Genomic DNA, 20090 nt, shown 5'->3' on the forward strand with positions numbered 1-20090 from the left:
TGGCTAATCATAGCAAGAACAGCTTAAACGGACAGACTGTAAAATATATATATATATATATCTCCAGGTGTAAATGATGTTTAAGCAAAGCACACTACAGCTTATTGTTGCTGCTGTTGCTAAATCTTTGTACCTACGATGTAAACGTGGCCTTTTGTGAGAATATCAGAGGTTTAATTGTTTTGTCCCAGTCTGTCACTGTTAAAAACACATGTAGGCTCTGTTTCTTACTGTTTTTCATCTGCAGGGTTTCTAGGCTCACAGGCCTCTGATACTCTTGTGTTTTTGCATCCAGGAAAATGTGAACGGCTAAAGGTAAATGGGAGTAACACGGCTTAACATTGAAGAAATTATTCGTGTACTTATGCATCAAAGTAGCACAAATGGTGCCAAAGTCCTGCCCAGTTCAGACTGGAGCGTGTGTCATTATATGCCGATATACGACTGCTGCCGAATAAAATGTTTCTTTTTATCAGAGATGTCATTCTTTGGATCAACTGAGGGCAATAATGGATCCAGTCGCAGCATTTTGATGCATTTTAGCTACTCAACCAGTAAGCCCTCATCAGAGGCTGCAGCAGAAGTGTCCCCTCAGCATGATGCTGCCACTACCGGGATTATGTGTTTTGGGTGTTATGCTGCGTCAGAAAATATAAAACAAAATTATCTTAATTGTTCTTTTAAGCGATATTCACGTGGCTGATGAGGTAGATATTCATAATCCGTCGCCAGGTGAGTTCTATTATACCTCTCGTGCAATAATGTCACTAATTGGACAAACAAAACATTAAGAATAACGGAGCTCAGACACAAACACAAGTCTGTAAAATCTTTTTTTTTTATTTCCTTTTATCTCTTTTTTTTTGTTCTCCTTCACCTCTGAGATGAGCGACTAAAAAAAATGGCATCAGACCCCCCCCCCTCCCTCCCCCAGCTGTTGGTTTGTATGTGGGCTGATATGTCACTATGCAGGTCATGTATGGAAGGGCGGGACACACGACACGAATGAGTCCCCAAACACGTCCAAATCCAACGTCTTAAATCTCAGAAATTGAGAATTGCATGAAAACCTTTTAAACGTATGAGGAGACAAAAAAAACACGGTTTAAAGCAAAACAAAACAAACTCGTATAAAGTGGCTGGCATCATTTCCGCCATTTTTACCGTGTGGGTCCCCTCCTCATAACACCTAAAAAGTCGTAGTGTTTATCCCCCCCAGGCATGAAGACACAGAAACAGAAACGAGGGTTACATAAATTCATGATGTTGATGCTCCGAATCATTCAGGAACGTTTTATAACCGTTCGCCGACTTAATCAAAAAGCAACTCGGGTCGTTCCTGGCTGTGAATTTAGCGCCTCTCAGTGACTGAACCAGCTAAATTAGGCCGTCTCATTTCAAACTCAAATCAAAAAGGTTTCTGTTTACTGGGTGTGTTTGTTTTTTTTTTTTTGCTAGGCTTTAACCCTAGTGCCCCCCCACCCCCACCCCCCCAGCAGCATGATGCTGCCACTGCCAGCGCGTTTAATCGGGGAAATTATACGTTTCAGGTGTTGTGCTAAAAAAATCTCTCAATCATGCTTTTCAGAACGCGTCTCATTACCAACGACAGAAAATAGATAAATAAAATCCACTGTGGCACCGCCTTGTAAAAAGTAGAACATAAAAATATCCAAGGAGTATTTGAGGAGACGTCAATAGTCCGTAGCCGGGATACAAACAGTACCGGAGAGAGAAGGAGCCTATCCCAGAGTGGTGGAGTAGCTCCGTCTGGTCTCAGTTAAAAATGTCGCTGCTCCTATGAGGTCTCTTTTTATCCTGTCTGTGTGATGAGAAGACATTGAAATAAAGCTACTTCAAACAGGCTGCTTTTTTTTTTTTCTCCTTACATGTACTCTACAAATGAATTAGACAGGAGTCGGTAATGTTGAGATGCAGCCATGAGGTTAATGAGATTACAAGGGCATCTTGTATCTTAGGGAGGATGAACGGGAATAACCCACAGATAAGAACCGCTCGGGCGGCCGGGGCCGGAGCGAGGACGCGGTTCGCTGCCCAGGACCGAAACGCAGCGTGACGAGAACGAGACCGAATAAAATAAAGAAAAAAACTCTGCTTTTAAGTTAGACCGACATTGTGATTCCGACGTAGCACAAACATATTTACAACCTCCAAAGAAATCAAAGTCAACTTCTCTTTATGTCCTAATGGCCCCGACACCCTGCCCACACAAAATTTTCTTCTTTATTCCCCCGTCCTCTTAAATCAAAAATAAAAATTGAATGTTAAAGAGTTATGAAAATATAGGTTACTCCAACGTTGTTGTGTTATGGACTGCTCTCTCTCTCTCTCTCCTTCGCTCCATGTTCTTCTTTAGTCAACCTTTCCGTCTTCTTCCTCCTCCTCCATTTCTCCAGTAAGGGTATTGGGTGTTACTCTTCTGTCCCGCTGGCCTGTCCCAACCCTAACCCCCTCCCTGACCCCGGGGCGTGGCATTGAGTCTCAGGATCCCTGGAAGGCTGCTTGGATCACAGCTCGTCGCGGTCCCTGAGGATGGTGTAGCGGGTCTCGCTTGGGGCGAGCTTCTGGAACGAGCTCTCTGGAGGACTGCTGGCCAACTCCTTGCCTGTCTCCACCTGAGGACGAGATTCAGATTCAACCACAACTGTGACATTTCATATTAAAAGCAAACATCCTGTGAATAGAGGGGAAGTAAAGTCAGGGCCGCAACCTGTCCAGGCGTGCTGTCTGTGGGGTCGGGGCCGTGGTGGAACTCCCTGTGAAGCTTTCCGGAGTGAAGATCCAAAACGAACTGTTTTAGCTTCCCAGGAACGCTGAGGGGAGAAAAATAAAAGAAAGTCGGCGTTTAACAATCGTGTCAGAGGAAGGGATGAATGCAAATCTGTTGTTACAAGTATGGCGCATGAAATCGCGACAGGAAAATGTCAAAGATTCGTACTTCTCCAGCTCCTTTTTCCAGACTAATTGGATGTAATTTTAAAGCTATGGTTGGTAATCCTGTTCAGAAACACTTTTTGTTATACATGGTAAAATGGTCCTTTAATCCTGAAAGTAGTTAATACATTATGTATTCAGAAAAAGGAGATAAAAAAAAAAAAAGTCATTCTCTGTGGGAGCTGCAGGCCTGTAAAAACTTTAACCAATCCTGTGGTTTGGTTCGAATGACAGGATTGGTTAAAGTTTTGTTCCTGTTCTCATTTCCCTCGGTCCCTCAAGTTCTGGGGGTATCACCTTATTTATTGGTTTCCCACCCGGCCATCATCCTGACGCGCTCAGGTAACGCCGGTGTTACTTTGTGAACGTTTCTTATTAGTTTTTGATTGCTGGCTGCGCACTTCTAGTGTTTATGTATCTGGTTAGCTTAGCGGTTAGCTTAGCGGTTAGCTTAGCGGTTAGCCGTTCACTGTAGCTCCCCTCCTCTCACCGCATACTTTGAACATGGCTGAGAGTTGCAAGAAGCAAACTAAGTTAATGTTGATTAGAAGAAGAGGAAGGCCTCAGCAACAAGAAATAAGAGCAGAGTGGATTTGAGAGATTCTTTTCACGTGATCCCCCTGAAGAGCGGAAGAACAGGTAAAACGGTCTCGCGTAGTTATTCAGAAAAGGACTAGGGGAAACTTCTGGAAAAATCGTAGACTCTGCATATACAAGATAAATACAAATTTCATCATGACTTTATACCAGTCTAGGCTGAAAACATGGAACCGAGAAAAACAACAGACTGGGTGGCAAGGAGGAGGGAAGGATGCATGGACTGACAGTTTGACTCGCTGACTGACAGATGGAATAATAAATGGTTGGAAGGACGTTGCTTTATTATCAGCATCCCTTCTTTTAAAAACATTCCTACGTTTTCTATCCGACGGTGACGAGGAGGAACGACAAAGCGGACAGAGCCAACAGACGCTCTGAGACAAAACGACTTGTGGCAGCAACCGATGGGTCCCGTTGAAGCGTGAAAATAAATCTAATCTGGTTTATGAATTGGTCAGACTGATGGGAGGTCATGTGCTGGTGCCATGCCACGCAGCAGTGTGTCACATCAGGACACACACAAACAAACATGTATATTTAACATGTATATGTAATGTAATTACAGGCTATGTGCCACACATGCAGCGCTGATGTGATGCAATTAGGCTGGAGGAGGACGTAGTAGACCTCCAGGCTACTGTCTATCTGCTCAGACCCTGATTGTTGTGAGGTGGGGGGGTGGAGCAGAATAAATAAGATTAAGTTAAATTAGACTGGATTAGTTTGCCACTTATTGCACGTGCCAAATCATGTCACATTAGCTCCAGTGTCGTGGCCCATTCATAAAGGACAGATTTTAGGAGAGGTGTGTGTGTGCGCTTGTAATTGCAGCTGAGCAGGAACATTTTTTGCGCATTTAACTAGAAAAGTGAGGACTTTGATTTAAAGAGAGGACATTTTTTTGGTCCTCACTTTTATTTTGGCTAGGGTTTAGGTTTAAGACTAAGACATCAGTTAGGATTAGATTAGGCATGTACTCGTAAGGGTTAGGGTCAGGGTTAGCCCATAGAAAAGGTTAAAAATTAATGGAAGTCAAGGCACGGTCCTCAGTAAGTATTTAGAATGAAGACGTGTGTGTGAGACGAGATTCATTTGATCCTGAGCAGATCTCATTACAAACAATTACGAGCAGGTGAATGATGCATCGTGCAACCTATCATTAATCCAAACTATTCAAAGGAATGCTGGGTGCGTCTCAAAGGAGATTCATCTGAGGACATCAGGTACCATTTCAGCCAAATTTCATTAACCTTTATTAGAAATGTACCAATCAGAGAGTTTTGATCGAGTTTCAAACTCAAGTTTCTATAACAGCTCTGACCCGTCCTTCCCAATTTTCTTTTTAAGAAATCCAGTGGCTACAAATAGTATTTTCCAGGCTTCCTGCCATGACTTCATATTAACTATTTATATTAGGAACAGAGGCAACGCCATACTGTGTGTGAGGGGGTGGAGTCACTTTTTAACTTATATTTTATTTTTTTTATTTTTTATTTATTTATTTATTTATTTTTAACTTATATTTTAAAAACAAAAACAAGACAAAGAAGACAGAGCTTACATTTAAGCAGTTTCTGAATCTTACACTTCAGGAGCTGAAACTATGATCTGGGGCAGGGGCCTGCAACCTTCACAGTCCAAAGAGCAATTTTGCCTACAGTCCACTATAATTAAACTCGTTCAGAGCCACAAATGTCACCTGGCCTTTTTAAAAAAGACAAATTATATTTTTTGATAAAGATCTAGTGTAGGAAATATGTTGTCATTGTTAAAGAAACACCTTTTTGTGTCTGTTTTGAGGTTTAAAAAAAGAGGATGGACGGGATGTTGATATTTGTGGATAATGATGTAAAAAGAATCATAGTTTACAACATAATGAAAAAATATTGATTCAAAATTAAATATTACTGGCCCTTTTAGCATCATTCAGTTGTGAAAATTAAAAGCAATTATTCCAAGAAAAAAACTACTAAAACCTTCATTTATTATCATTAGTACATTTAAATACCATAATAAAAATATAATTTGTAGCCAAAGTTATTAAGAGCCAAAGTGGAAGGTTCGAAGAGTCACTTGCGGCTCCGGAGCCACAGGTTGCAGACCCCTGATCTGGGGAGTACGGCACTCTCAGGTTCAAGTTCTAGAAGCAATTTAGGAAAAACAGGAATCTGCTGCTAGTGTTAACAGGAGCTTGTTAAGTACCATGTGTAGCTCTGGTTCAATGAGATGCTAATTGTCAGAAAGTGGTAACAAGTAGTTTTTATCTGCAGCTTTCACTATGTGTTGTATGCGCTGCAACCATACTGGATTTTGACTCCGATGCTCTGCACAGATGTTGATGCAGTTCAAACGTGGAAGTCAGATTTTTGCAAACTACCAGCCGGAGGTCTCTGAAAAGGCCTGGGTTCAGTGTCCAGATCAGCAGGAGAGCAGAACTATGGAGTGATGAAATTCCCGGAGCTTTGACTCTTTCTCCTTCTAACTTCCACACCGAGGAATGTTGCAAGTGATTTTATAGTAGTAAAAAAAAAAAAGATTGGGTTTTGAAAAGCCAGTTTCTAGTGACCAGCTGGTTTCTTGGTACACATTAATTAATTTCCAATAATGAAATAAACATGTAACTTTTGCTCCTCTGTTCCATGGATTGAGATTTAACAATGGCGCAGAACGCGATAATCTTCTGTATTATTGGAAATGACTGGGTACTTACTTGAGGTCTTTGAAGTCTGGGAAGACGTACATGTGCCTGAACGAGTCTATGGCGATGACGGGACAGTCAGCAGGAGTTTTCTGAATGTGGAGTAGAGGATGGCGGAACTTATCACAGTCCGCATGAAGGAAGTTTATAGACCCTGAGGAAGATGCAAACGTCACAAACGCCATCTTGGAACGGAGGAAGTCGTGAGTGAACAAAACCTACATTAGTAGCATTTTCCGAAATTGCTACACAGCCCCACCTTTCTCGCTGATGAGCTGACGGGTAACTTCGTTTTGGAACTTTTCTAAACTGTCCGAGTCTTCTTTAAGATGGAACAAGATGAGGAAGGGGAGTCCTTCTTCTGTCAGCTCCTGGAGATCACAAACATGCCCGGGGAAAGAGTTAAATGTGGGTGGAGTGTAGGGCTGAACAATTAATCGCATTTTCAATATAATCGCGATTTAAAAAAACACAATTTCCAAATCGCAGAGTCTGCAATTTTTGGCTATGTAACAATTAGGGAATTAGACGCGTCCATTAGGTGTTGGTAAAATGTTTAAAGTGGGTTTGCCTCCACATGGAAGGGAAGACAGTTGCAGCAGTGAGATAATCTAATTTTATTACTTGTTTTAGAGTTTATATAATCATACATAGCATTAAGTTCTGGTCAATCAGTTTAATACATAGACTTGCTTGTTGGTTGCACTTTATGTTTAACAAGGATTGATGTCCTAATCAACTAAAAGCTATTCTCTTGAATAATATTCTGATTAATATAAACATTAAAAGTTCTTGTTTTAAATAGTCCTTGTTTACAAACATCTTTATTCAGAGGCCATTTTTGTTGCTTGTGGTTAAAAAATGAGAAAAGTCAAAATTGCGATTTTGGTTGAAATATATTGTAGGCAGAACGCAATCATTTCTGCTCTGAGTTTAGATGCTGTGGGTCTTTTAGCAACTAATCTGCACAGCGAGGAAACAAAATGATTTGTTGTTTGTATATGTTTAAAAAGACATGATAAATTAAACTGGAAAAATAATATAAATAAATAAATCGCATTAAATCACAATATTAAAAAAAAAAAATCGCAATTAGATTATTTTCCAAAATCGTTCAGCCCTAGTGTAAAGGAGTCGGGGCCTTTTGTGTGCCCGACATCTCTTCTGGGACACATTTTGGCGTAACCAACCACCAAACTTCATAAGAACACGGGCCAGAGCGAATCATTCATGTGAAAATACTCGACAGAAAAACGAGGAACACAAACCTCCCCGTTTTCAAAGGTGATCTCCCTAACCAGAGGCACACACTTGTCCTGCGCCCAGGCGTACGTCAGGTCAAAGTTGGTGAGGGAGCCGAGGTAGACCATGTCAGGAACGCCCTCGCCCACAGGCTTGTAGATTACGTTGTCTCCGCTGAAGCGCTCGGACTGTGACACGGTACTGAAAGGACAGGCCAAGAATGCAAATGTTAAAAAAACTAAAAACATACGGGGGGACGTGCCGGTGTAAAGACGGCGGTGCGCTCACCCGAACGCAGCAGAGAAGGTGCAGTCGTCTCTGAGGATGTTGGAAACCTTTCTCATACGTGTGATAGTTATCAGAGTCCTTGTTTTCAAAGTAGCCGATGATGTTTCTTTTGCTTCTCTGTTGAGTAAGAACATAAAACGGGTGTTAAAGTTATGAGCCAGGGTCTTTTAATTAATCGATATAAAAGGTTTCCACGTAATTATACAGGGTGCGTGGATTTGACGCTTACATCTACGGTATTAAGTTCCTCCAGTGAGTGGATCTCCTTCACTGGGTCGACCTGCTGCTGGCGGATAAAGTCAGCGATGGCCGTCACCGACCTCTGACCCCTGTACTCCCTCTTCATCATCATCCCGTTGCGGAACAACTTCAGCGTGGGATACTTGGTGATGCGGTAGCGCTGAGCTATGTCGGCTGCACACAGACGGATAAGGAGGAGTTAAGCAAAGAAGGGCAAGTCAACTGATGAAGACCGAGATGCCGAGAGAAGGGGGGGGGGAAAAAACGCACACACACACACACACACACACACACACAAGGAGATGAAGAGCGGAGCGGTGACAGAGACAGCAGTTAAACCAGAGTCTGAAAGCACAGCCCTCAGTCAGCCCCGAGCTCTGATCTCCCACATGAAAGCCCCCCCGCCGCGGGTAAATATTCCCGCTGCACACAGTGAATGAGTGTGTGCGCGCATGTGTGGCAGGTGTCAATCTCTCAGCGGGGCGTCTCTAAGCCTCCGTCTTCACAGGATGCAGCAGTTTTGTCATTAGTCTTCAAACAGTTTGCAGGTCATCAATAATTCCCTTTAATATGCTTTATCTCAAAAGGCTGAGGCTGGCAGCCTACGGGTGTGGGCTCTGGTGTGATGCCCATCACGCCGTCTGCCTCAAACACGGCAGGAGTAGAGATGTGCACCTTTTTTCTGTCTCCGAATAAAGTTTATAGTATTTCTTTTAGCGTGTATTCAAAACGCAAAATTATTATTTCTATAAAAAAACACAACTGATCAGCAACATGAATGTAAATTCTTTACATTGTAGCTAAAACTTGCAACCAAACTGAGACAAGATGTTTCCATGGGCAAAGCTCGTGTCAGGTTGAGCAGTTAGTTGCTGTTTTTTTTCTTATTAATTAGGCTTAGCGGTTAATAATGGGCCTCAGACGACCTCTCGTTTGTGCCCCAGATGAAGCCGACATGATGCAATCGGGCAGCAGCAGCAGCATTGGTCTCGATGCAGTGCTGCAGTCTCCAGCCCCCACTTCACACCTACTTGCCAACTCACCTCTATGACTGCCTGCCTTGGGCTCAGTCTGTCATGATGTGTGTAAGAACTGACCGCTCTGACTGACTAAAATGCATCCGTTGTTGTAAATATGGTTTTAAGTCCTTTTAATGAGATGCCAGAGTAAGATCTGCTAACTGCCGGTCAGGAGGCTGAAAGCAGGGCGTTTCCCCCTCGCTTAGTAATAAGAAAAATGTGGCTTTTGGAAATATTTTATTACATTATGGTTAGTTGTGTTTTGGAAAATACCCACCACGCTTATTAAAGTAATTCAGTATCATAACTGTAATAATCTGAACCTTTTCTTTAGGCAGTAGAACTAACTGCTTGTTCTTTTGGTTTTGACCATATTACCCACCTTTTATTTAAGGATTTTTGTATTAATAGCACAAAACTCTGGTATGTTTACTTAACTGAGAATCTCATACCTACCGTTCTATCGTGTGCCATTTTATTTTAAACTTTAAAACTATAATATTGTGAATCGCTGGTACTTTCTGTTGACGGCAATCGCACTGTGAGATATTTATGCCTCTCATGTTTACTTTGAGCTGTCAAATCAAGAGCACTAACAAAAATTTGAATCCAACTGTGTAAAAAGCTTTGCATGACTGAAGGTAAAATATGCTTGTTTTAGTTTAGGTATTTACAATAAACAAACATCCAGTGCAGAAGTATTATTTTTTTAAACCCAAGACCAGGAAGCCATTCAAACAATAGTTTCCTTTTTAAAATTACACTTGAAACTTAAAGAGTCTGGCCTACTGAACACAACTCCTGAAACATCTAAACCAGCTATACAATAATTCAACCAGGCATTCACAAAGGGAATTTTAAAAGTAGAGTTTCCGAAAGTTTAATCACGAAGGACCTTTTCAGGCCTATCATGAATAAAATTCGAGATTTTTTAGGAAATATTTAGGTATTAAATAAATCTTTGGAAGATATCAAATATGTAATTTTGCATATTGTAATGAAATATTTTCATTGTAATTGCTTCAACTACAAAAAGACACTTGAAGGGGTTTAGTTTCAGCATAAAAAACACCCAAATCCCTCAGACTGAACTACAAGAAACAGACCAAATAAATGCCGTCTGTACATTTCTCATTAAAATAAAGGACTAAATGTAATTTCAGACCTGCTATCACAAATCTGGGCCCCATTTATGACTTCAAAACTTAGACTGTTTTATTTTAGGACTTTTCTTGACCTTTTAAGAGCAAGCAGAAACACTGTAATGTCCCAACTTCCCTTTTAATGAACACATTGTGACTGCTAAGACGGCTGTAGGACAGCGGAAATGGCCATCAAGAGCCTGACATCAGAGTCAAACCTGCCCAGAAGTGTTTTTTAACAATTTTCTTCACCAAGGATTGAAATGTTTTAACTATTCAAATGTGACAAAACTCACCAACAGTGTTTCCTTTGTTTGTTTTTTTACTCTAAATGCATTTATTATTATTTATAATGTCGGCGGGTGCAACATTCCTGTCAATGATTAATGTTCATGTACCTCTCTGAGTGACTTTGTAAGCTGTATTTTCAGCGACAGCGTGAACAAAGTTGGCGGAAACACAAACTACAGATAAGCAAAGTATTACTCACAATGTTGGTCACAGTCGACCCGAGCAAACACCACCTGCTTGGTATCAGGGAACTCCTCCCTCACGATGTTTGACGCCTCCTCAAAAATCGGATGAAGCATTTGACTAAATCTACACCTGCAGAGAGTTTAGATCGGGGATCCATTTAATGCAAACTGCACATATTTCAGAAGAAAACGCATACAGAAAAGTCACAAAATAAACTAAATGGCAAAGCTAGTAGATTCATTCTATATTTAGGGCGCTGTGTGACGGGCAGGGAGCCGTCAAATTAAGCAAAAACTATATTTAAATTGATTTAAATAATACAGAAATGTCCAAAAGCAGCAAAAAAAATACAAAGATAATACTTACCAGTCAGCATAAAAGTTGACTAATGCTACCCCAGCATTATCTGCAGGGAAAACACAAAAACAATACATTTACCTTCATGTGAGAACAACCCTTTATGTTACCCTTATGTTTAGGCCTGTTCACATTAAATCAACAATTTAAACAGATTTAGAAACACAGACACAGAAACACTTAGACAAGAATTCAGTAGAGGACACAAAAAAATCTAATAAATGTTTATTATTAAAGAAGCTGGGAATGGACGACCCTATCATGAGTTTTCTTTAAATATCAAGTCAATTTTATTATCACATGCACAGGAATGTTGTCATAATTGATCATTTTCTTGTCATCAAGAGATAACATTTGTTTTTGACATATGTCTTGTGAAAAAGGCTTTGTTTTTGTGCTCAAAAGATGATAAATTGTTTAAAAACCAGTGGTTCTTGTCTTCCGGTCAGTTTAATCATTCAGTATCGAGGTGTTTCAGAGTAGTCGATCCTTCTTTACGCTTCTACAGAAATTTCCATAAATTAATTACATTTAAACATCCTTGTAAACTACGGTGCATAATTCCTACTAAATTGGCTTTAATTTCTTTGACTCTGGTTGTTGACAGAAAACTTCCTACATTGAAATTATTGTAAAGCTATTTTAGTGTTTTTTTGCTGTGTTAAAATGAGGAATGTGTTTTATGTGGATAATAGTTTGAACTGATCAACAATAACAAAGCATTAAACAAACTTTGCTGCAGCCTCGTTCAGCAGCTCTCATGTGCCCTGAGAATGTGCATTTCCATTCTTATGAGCTCAAAAAAGAAAGCATTTTTAATGAGGCAAATATTTTGTTGACCCAAGAGTACCTATTATATATTATATTTATAGGAAGGATGACCATTCTGTTTCCATGTACTATAAAATTACACCCAGAGCCAACATAGCAGGCAGGCAATTGCAAAAACCTCAAGATGATATGAAATGCAATTAAGTTTGGAAAACATCTCATATATATATATATATATATATATATATATATATATATATATATATATATATATATATATATATATATATATATATATATATATATATATATATATATATATATACACACACACAATTTTGTTTGATACCAACATTTTTTTACCTTGTCTATAGCTAGATGGTAAGAACGATGGGCTGATTCAACATTTTCTACACAGGTTCAGCTGTTTAAGTTTATAAGTGAAATCAGTCTAAGTACAATGGGCTAAAATGTCAGCTTGTGGCATTTAAAAACATCAAATTGTAATTTCTTACTTAGGACATCATCTATGTTGGAGGAGTCCAAACTGATGATCTCTGCTTGCCCTGGAGTGGAGAGGCCCATCACCTACAGATCAATCAGAAACACGGCCAGTTAAAGCTGAGAAGATATACGCACATCCCAGAAAAAGATGAATATGTGTGGCTTAAAGAGCACCCATGACAGTAAAGTGAATATTAAATTGGTAACATTCAGGTCTTGGGACCAATGACTGTTGCCCGAGCACTAATCAGTCCTGCATAAAAGGTTTATACAGGACTATTTATGTGTTGGGGGAGGTATTCACACAGATTCACTTTTTTAAAAACAGGTTTATTCAACACCGGAAAAGTATTTCGTTCCTCAAGACTGTACACACAATATCCCCTCATGGGAAACTGAAAAAACCTGGTCTGAAATTTTTGCTAGTTTAAAAAAATAATTAGAAACAAAAAGGTGACATCTACACAAGTGTCCCCAGCGTTTGCTCAAAACTGTGTTTGAGCATCTTTGGCAGCAAACGCACACGCAGGGAACCCCGAGCGTGATGCTGCAATAATAATTTATAACAGTCTCCACTGTTTTTCTTTGTAGGGATGCACTATATTTATCGGACCGATAAATTATCGTCCGATTTGGTGGAATTTTTTTTATGGGCCCGATAAGTACATTTTACCGATAAAAATAGCCGATAAATAATTTAAATGTGGTGGATTTTATTCAGGCAGAGTAGCCCCAAAGCGGGACAAGACCTGTGGATTTTGCCTTCCTTACAATCAGGACCCAGGCTTTGCTCCGTTATTGCCCGACTATAAATAAACATTTCTTCCCCAATGTGGTCGTTTTTCTCGGTATTAGAAGATGACAGCATTGCAGTTTGCAAAACCTGTTCAGCAAGAATTTCGAGAGGAGAATAGAAAGCTACGGGTTTTAACACAACAAACCTAATAGCTCACCTGAAAAATCGTCATTGTGGCACCTCATTTTTGAGGATGCACTTTTATTGACTTTATTGAATTTTTGGAACCGAGGCTGACCTGCATATGTTAGTACATATAATTTAATTTTCGGGGATGCTCTTTGTATTCAGAATTGATTTGTGTCTTCTGTTATTTAAAGCAAATTACAACTTTTTTGTGTGATGGCATAAAAAAAAAAAAAAAAAAAAAAAAGAGCCAAAACCTTTTGTTTGCTGTTATAAATAAGCCAGAGCTACTAAAAAAAATGTTTTTCATAGCTCCATCCAGCACAAGCTGCAGATTATGCAAAAGCTATATTGAATATGAACGTATCGGTATTTATAATCGGTATTGGCCATGAAAAGCAGAAAATTATCGGTTATCGATATCGGTTGAAAGATCCTCTCTAGCTCAATCATGTAGGATGGAGAATGTCGATGCATAGAATATTAGGTCTCTCCAGAGTTAATCAAATCAGGTACAAGTCTGGGCTCAGTGCGATTCACAGACTGATTTGCCTTTTGCCGCTCCCTTTTCAGTGTTGGCTGTGTGCGTTGTCCTGTTGGAAGATGAACCTTCACCCCAGTCAGAGGCCCATAGTGCTCTTGAGCAGGTTTTTGCGTAGGATGTCTCTGCCGTTGTTATAGTCAACTTTCCCTTAACTCTGACTGGTGTCCTGCTTGATGCTACCAGTCAACAGGCTGGTCGGACCTGAACCCCATGAAGAATCTTTGTACTGATGTCAAGAGGAAGATGAGGGACACCAGACCCAACAAGGGAGATGAGCTGAAGGCAACTATCAAAGCAACCTGGGCCTCCTTTAAAGGAGAAGTCCGGTCAAAATCAGAATTCAAACTGCTGAAAGTACTTTAAATATAAAACTACTACATACTGTGCAAAAAATTATAAGTTTTTTTAATTAATAATAATTCTCATTTAATCATGTTTATTTGGAGGAATCCATCTTGGTCAAGAATAGTACTTTCACCTCCCATTTTTTGACGTCACTCGGCGGACCCGCTGTTGAGCAAGTTTCAACGCTCTGTTTGTCACGCGCACTATTTTCCAAGATGGCGAGGGCTGGTGCTCTGTACGAAGCAGATAGTGATGAAGTACTTAGTGACAGTGATGAGAGTTCCGTGGAGTCATCATCATCTGATAGCGATATGGATGTTTTAGAAGAGTTTCTTGACAGAAACCGGACTTTTGACGGAATCCAGCGCACCTTTTTCCATTGCAAACTCAGTCGGGTCCTACAGAATATATCTATACACGCCTGTGTGTGTGTGTGTGTGTGTGTGTGTGTATGTGCGCGCTCCGCGCAGCACGGCTTTGAGCCGTGGAGCGCGCACACAAACACACACACACACACACACACACACACACACACACACACAGCGGAGGAGAGATCGCTGAAGTGACTTAAGTTAGCTGATTATTATAGTATAAGTATTAAAATATAAGAGCATTCCAGCACATGCTGGGCGGAGCACAGCTTTGCACGGCGCTGCAGCTGAGCGCGCGCACACAGACACAAACACACACACACACACAGCGGAGGAGAGATCGCTGAAGTGACTGTGTTGAAATAAGCAATGTTTTTTTCCACTTTTACCAGTTGTGTTGGAACATCCGATGGCCATGTACGTGGGCATTGTTCCTTTAGCAATTGCTCGTGGGAATGTCAGCGGTGAAGTCCTCTGGAAATCCGAAAAAATTATTGATGATCGCAGCTATGTAGAACGGCTCCTATTGACTTTGCATGGAAAGCGGAGAGAAATGCTGTCGCCGCTTCCGCTTTTCCACGCCCCAGGATGTGATGTCAAACGCCCCTTACTGCCCAAATATGGGCAGTAATGTCAGCCCCCATACACAGTGATTCAGACGACAATTTATGTTTTTATTTTCTTATTGATTAAAGATAAGTTCATTAAATAACCACAAACGTATTAGTTTTAGTTATAGCTAATGATACCCTGATTTTTCCTTGTTGACCGGACTTCCCCTTTAAACCTCAGCAGAACCACAGGCTGATGGCCTCCATGCCACGCCGCATGGATGCAGTAATTCAAGCAAAAGGAGCCCCAACCAAGTATTGAGAGCAGAGGAATGCCCAGAATTTTTAAAGGCCTGTCTGACCTTTCTGTTTAAAATGTCATTTTATTATTGATCTTATGTGATATTCCAATTTTCGGATATTCTGGATTTTGATTATCTGTACACGGTAGCTATTAAAAATGCAAGAAGTAAATGCTTGAAATATTTTGTTTAATGTGTGTTACAGCCCAAGACCTCTCCTCTGGGCCCTTCTAACATCTCTGTGTTTCAGAGCTCCTAATTGGGGCTGAATGAAAGTGGAGGCAGTAGGCCAGTACCTCCAGAAGAGCTTCAGATCCAGCTTAACAGGCGCCTCTTGCTCCTTCTCACTCTCTTTCTCTCCTTGACCTCTCTTCTCCAGCAAGTTACGATTTTTTGTTGAATAAACTGAATTTTAAGCTATCAATGCGTCGCTTCCCTTTACTTGTTATGGTCCTAGAGCCAGGCCGTAACACGTGAAACGAATCTTTCTGAAATTAGTGACAGAAAATATTGAACCTTGTCACAATAATCTAATCCTTTGAGGCATCCCTGTGCTGGTGAGAGCTTCCCATCAGGCCTCTCTATCATACAGGATGATGATTGGTGGAGGAGAGTTGCAGAAACTGCAGCAACGCTGGAGCGACCATCGGGGTCAACTAATGCTAAGACCCTGCGACCACAATGACTCAGAGTGGCTTGGCAGCCAACTACAGGAAGAATAACGGTGGCTCTAAACGTTGCCATTTACAGGTGATGGAGGTCACTGAGCTCAATGGGACCTTATCTGCGTAGACCCTTATCAACATGGGATTTTTTTCTGTTTTGTTTCTATTTTATTTGTAATACATTTGCAAAAAAATTGTCATTGTAGGGTAGTGTGTGGAACCTTTAGAGCCTAACAATTATTTTATTTCTTCTTTTAAACAAAGTCCTGATATGTTTAAACCAGAAATGCAGGTTTTCAGACATGCAGGCTCCTCATTAGACTATTCAACTCACAACAGTCGACATAATGACACTCCCAAAAGCTTTGACTGGAGTTACCATGTCAAATAGGCAAAGCATGTCTTTTATCTGGCTATTACAAACACTAAAACGCTCAAGTTAATCAAGCATTTTATCAATGTTTGTCAATAACGACGTACTGGTTGGAACTTTAGCTCTTACAAAATATGCCTCTAATGCTGCACTACACACCAAAGACAATCATGTCAAGATTGCCTTTTGGGCAGGGCCAGAACTATGCAAATTATAGTCATTTATCTATGCATGACTGCATAACAAAACCCAAAATCTTTTGGTGATAATGAAGGTAAAGGTCAACAGAGCAAAGGTGTGTAGAAGCAGATCACGTTACTGATGCTTCACTCATTCGTCAACTTTCCCTTTTGCAACCTTTTGGCTGAACTGTCTTTTCCTCCTAAGTTACTTCCCTTTTTTATTTGTTTCTGGTTCATAAAGTTGTGCACTGTCATAACCGCTTTAGAACAAAAGTGCTATAGCAGGCTAAGGCTTTAAACCTTTGCCGTAATGTATGAGGTGTGCTCAGTGATGACTCAAGATCCCCTTTAACCAGGATGTGACAAGGACACTGCCGCATTTAGAGCTGGCTAAATATATTCACAAACAACCAGGCGGAAATATCGCTGCCATTTCCATATGGTTGTGTTCAGAATCGTTCAACCCCCACTGGCGTAAAGCGGTTCTGCGAGTTTGAAATTCATTTTCATCTCGTTTCCAATCAGATGAAAGAAGAACCTGTAACACAACTGTAAGTCACTGTATAAAAGTAAGATTTAAACTACTCCTGAAATAATAATATCTTGGAATAACAAGTTGTAGTTTCAAACCCACTAAAATCTGTCATCACCCCGTTACTAAAGTTGAAAGTCCTTTTAACTGGACGTCAAAGAGGGTTGGAGGGCCTGGGGTTTTATTTAGTTGTCTGAAACATTTAATAATAATGCATATCTTCCCATCTCCTACCTGCTGCTGCATACTGCTGGTCAGATAGGTAAAAAAAAAAAAAAACTGCCTACGATCTTCTTGGCTTAAAAGATTTCGGAAAAACAGTCGGATATGGCATGGAAACCAAAGTTCTTATTGTTTCTATTTTTAGATTTTAGAACAAATGCAAAAACGTTTGTTGTGAAGCTAGGCCAAATGTGTTTTTCCCTTATTTATGGAAAGTAGAAAAATGGATAGCCCACTGAAAAAAAGCCCTAAAATGTCTTTGTAACATCAATGTCATTTGTAGTAGAAATCCAATCCAGATAAAACATAAATAACTTCCCAAACCAGCATTTTCTGACGCCTTAATAATATAACATATTTCCCCATTTTCTATTTAACTGTGTAGTCAACTTAGTAGGGGCCACAAGTTGCAGATTCCTGCCTTAATTGGCAATTGTTTATTTCAAAACTGTCAATTTTCTACGCGTGTTCGTCGCTTTTGACTTCACGGAGAGCCGTGTGACAGCTACAGACTGATCAACTGCCACATTCGCCGTGGTTAAAGCCAACAAACCAAAGCGCTGCAGCTCAGAGAAGTTTTCATTTCAGGGCCAAACTAAGCTTCCGTCTACTTCCGGGTTGTCGACCAATGAGAATGAGCCACAACAGAGGAATTTACCAACCGGCGAGCATCATTCAGAGACACATATATAAACAGGGACACGAAAAGTACGATAGTAACTTTATACAATGAAACAAAAACAAACGTTTAACCCGATCAAATCGTAAGACAGCCGAAAAGGTTATATAATCGTACTAGCAATTAGCTGTTTCTTCCCTGGAGTCAATGCAAAAGAGCAGGTAGCACCTACTGCTAACCACTCTGTTGTTCGTTCAGCAGAATTTATACAAATTTCCACTTTATAACTACGTTTTCAGGTTTTATAAACACACATTTTGTATTGTAAAATTAATTCAAGCTTGTAATGGGAGTGCAGTTAACCAGCGAACAGTACTTAGCTAACATTAGCTACATCTGTTAGTGGCCGCACCGTCCCCGGCTGCCATTAAAGGCGCTTACCAGCAGTATAACAGCGGCGAAACGGATATCCAGAGATGTGGATGTCGCTAACAGGTTCATTGTATGCTGTGGTTATTGGAGGAGGTGATGTTATTCAACCTTCCCGGTCAGTCTCGACGCCGCTCTTGTCTGTAGCAGGAAACAAACGGCGAGCAGATCTCACGGTGACCACGGAAACCAGAGCCGCACTTCCTGGTTGCCGCTCGGCCTTTCGGGTAACGTAGTTTTGGCCCCGCTCTCCGACAGACGACGGCCGCAGCGTAGAAAACTCAAAACATGGCGAACGAACGTTGTCGCGGGATTGTAACGGGAGTTGTAGTGTTTACAGCGGCGATCCAACGGGGCGCCTGGGAGGAAAACTTTCTCCAGAGTTTAGTCTTAGAGAAAAGGGATTCTGCAGGTAAATATGACTGCAAACATGACACGGCCAGCACGGCACGTTGTCGACGTTCCGAATGGCTTTAACATTAGACTTTGTTTAACCATATTACGGGTACGAAAAATGTATTTCGTGAAACTCTGAAGAGTTGCATCATTGTAGTTAAGTTTTTGCTATTCCCACATTCATGAGCAATACAGCTTTTTATTTGAAATCACCAATTTGAGAGCTGTTGTTTTTTTATATTTCCTCTGGTTATCTTTGTGTAATGTTAACTTTGGTTTGATTTGAAACAGTAAATGTGCCAATAAATAAATAACAAACAAAAACGAAGAAATATGGCAGTTGAGGAATATTTTTGATTCCCCAATATAACTAAATTGTTTCTTCCACCTCCTCCCAGCTCCATGAAAAGTTTATTTGGAGTGTCGGTATTTCAACAAGCCATTCAAATTCAGAATCAAAGATAATAAATTAAAAGAAATAAATAAGGAAAAGATTGATGAAAGTTTATTTATTGTAGCTATAACAGATATCAGTATAGTAAATTCTGATCTTGATATAGACTCCAGCAAAAGGTAAAGGAATATTTATAGAATTGAATTTTGGTTAAGTTATGAATATTTTATGTTTTGGCTTTTTTATAGAGTAATGCAAGTATGGGAGGTTTATATTAGCAAGTAAATTAGTAAGGCAGTCTGCGCAAATAGCCAGCCTGCAGTCAGCTTCTTAACAAACATGTCTTGCCAACTATATTATTGACATTATTGTCTGCTGAGGTGTTCCATGTTCTTTTTGACAATAACTTATGTACTTATACATGTATTATACTGTTTTGGGTTTTATGACAGCTACCTTGGTCAGGTTCCTCTGGTAAAAGAGATTTCTGATCTCAATGGGACCTGCTGGTGAAAGACAGGTAAAATAAAAATAATCAATAATAAATAAAACAACGCTCCGAGGATCATCCATGGGATTAGGTAAGAGTTTGCTGTCCTATCCTGCACAGAGATACAACGGTCATTAAAGCATGTGTTGGTGCTCATGGCAGTGTGGGCAGAAGTCAAATGCAACATTTACTTACATTTAAATAGATCAGTTTGGACCAATTAGCAACTCTCCTTTTTAGAAGGTAGGATGTTACTGATGTTTTCTCTTATTCAGGAGTGACTCCAAACCAGGAATGCTGCAGTGGCATCCCATGCTCTGGATACATCTGTGTTTGGGGGCCTCTTGGAGCACCGACTCCAGCTGAATGTGAGTCTTCCCTCAAACTCTTGAAGAGACCTTACTTCACAGTACTTTCGTGGCTGTTATCTTTGTGTCTTGTGCAACCCCTTTTCCACCAC

At 40.3% G+C, this 20090-nt stretch overlaps 2 protein-coding genes across 5 annotated transcripts in view; one reads left to right on the forward strand and one right to left on the reverse strand.

Moving 5' to 3' along the window:
* Positions 1-1869: 1869 nt before the first annotated feature.
* erp44 (endoplasmic reticulum protein 44) lies at positions 1870-18547 on the reverse strand. The gene is given in 12 exon segments (XM_012849311.3): positions 1870-2636; positions 2732-2834; positions 6266-6407; positions 6513-6624; positions 7522-7696; positions 7784-7833; positions 7835-7900; positions 8013-8197; positions 10675-10790; positions 11028-11067; positions 12305-12377; positions 18363-18547. Coding segments are annotated over 12 exon segments (1230 nt in total). The 5' UTR covers positions 18423-18547; the 3' UTR covers positions 1870-2528.
* A 104-nt stretch (positions 18548-18651) lies between these two features.
* Positions 18652-20090, forward strand: part of invs (inversin) — a 37425-nt gene continuing 35986 nt past the window's right edge. For 2 of the 4 annotated variants that reach the window (XM_021308831.2, XM_036133507.1), the window contains exons 1-2: positions 18652-18762; positions 19906-19998. The gene's annotated coding sequence lies outside the window, so the exon portion shown is untranslated. Of the gene's footprint in view, positions 18763-19592; positions 19722-19905; positions 19999-20090 lie in introns of all 4 variants that reach the window. The other 2 variants (XM_036133492.1, XM_036133500.1) reach the window with 2 other exon arrangements.

Source organism: Fundulus heteroclitus, chromosome 3 (genome assembly GCF_011125445.2).
Source record: "Fundulus heteroclitus isolate FHET01 chromosome 3, MU-UCD_Fhet_4.1, whole genome shotgun sequence".
Taxonomy (NCBI): domain Eukaryota; kingdom Metazoa; phylum Chordata; class Actinopteri; order Cyprinodontiformes; family Fundulidae; genus Fundulus; species Fundulus heteroclitus.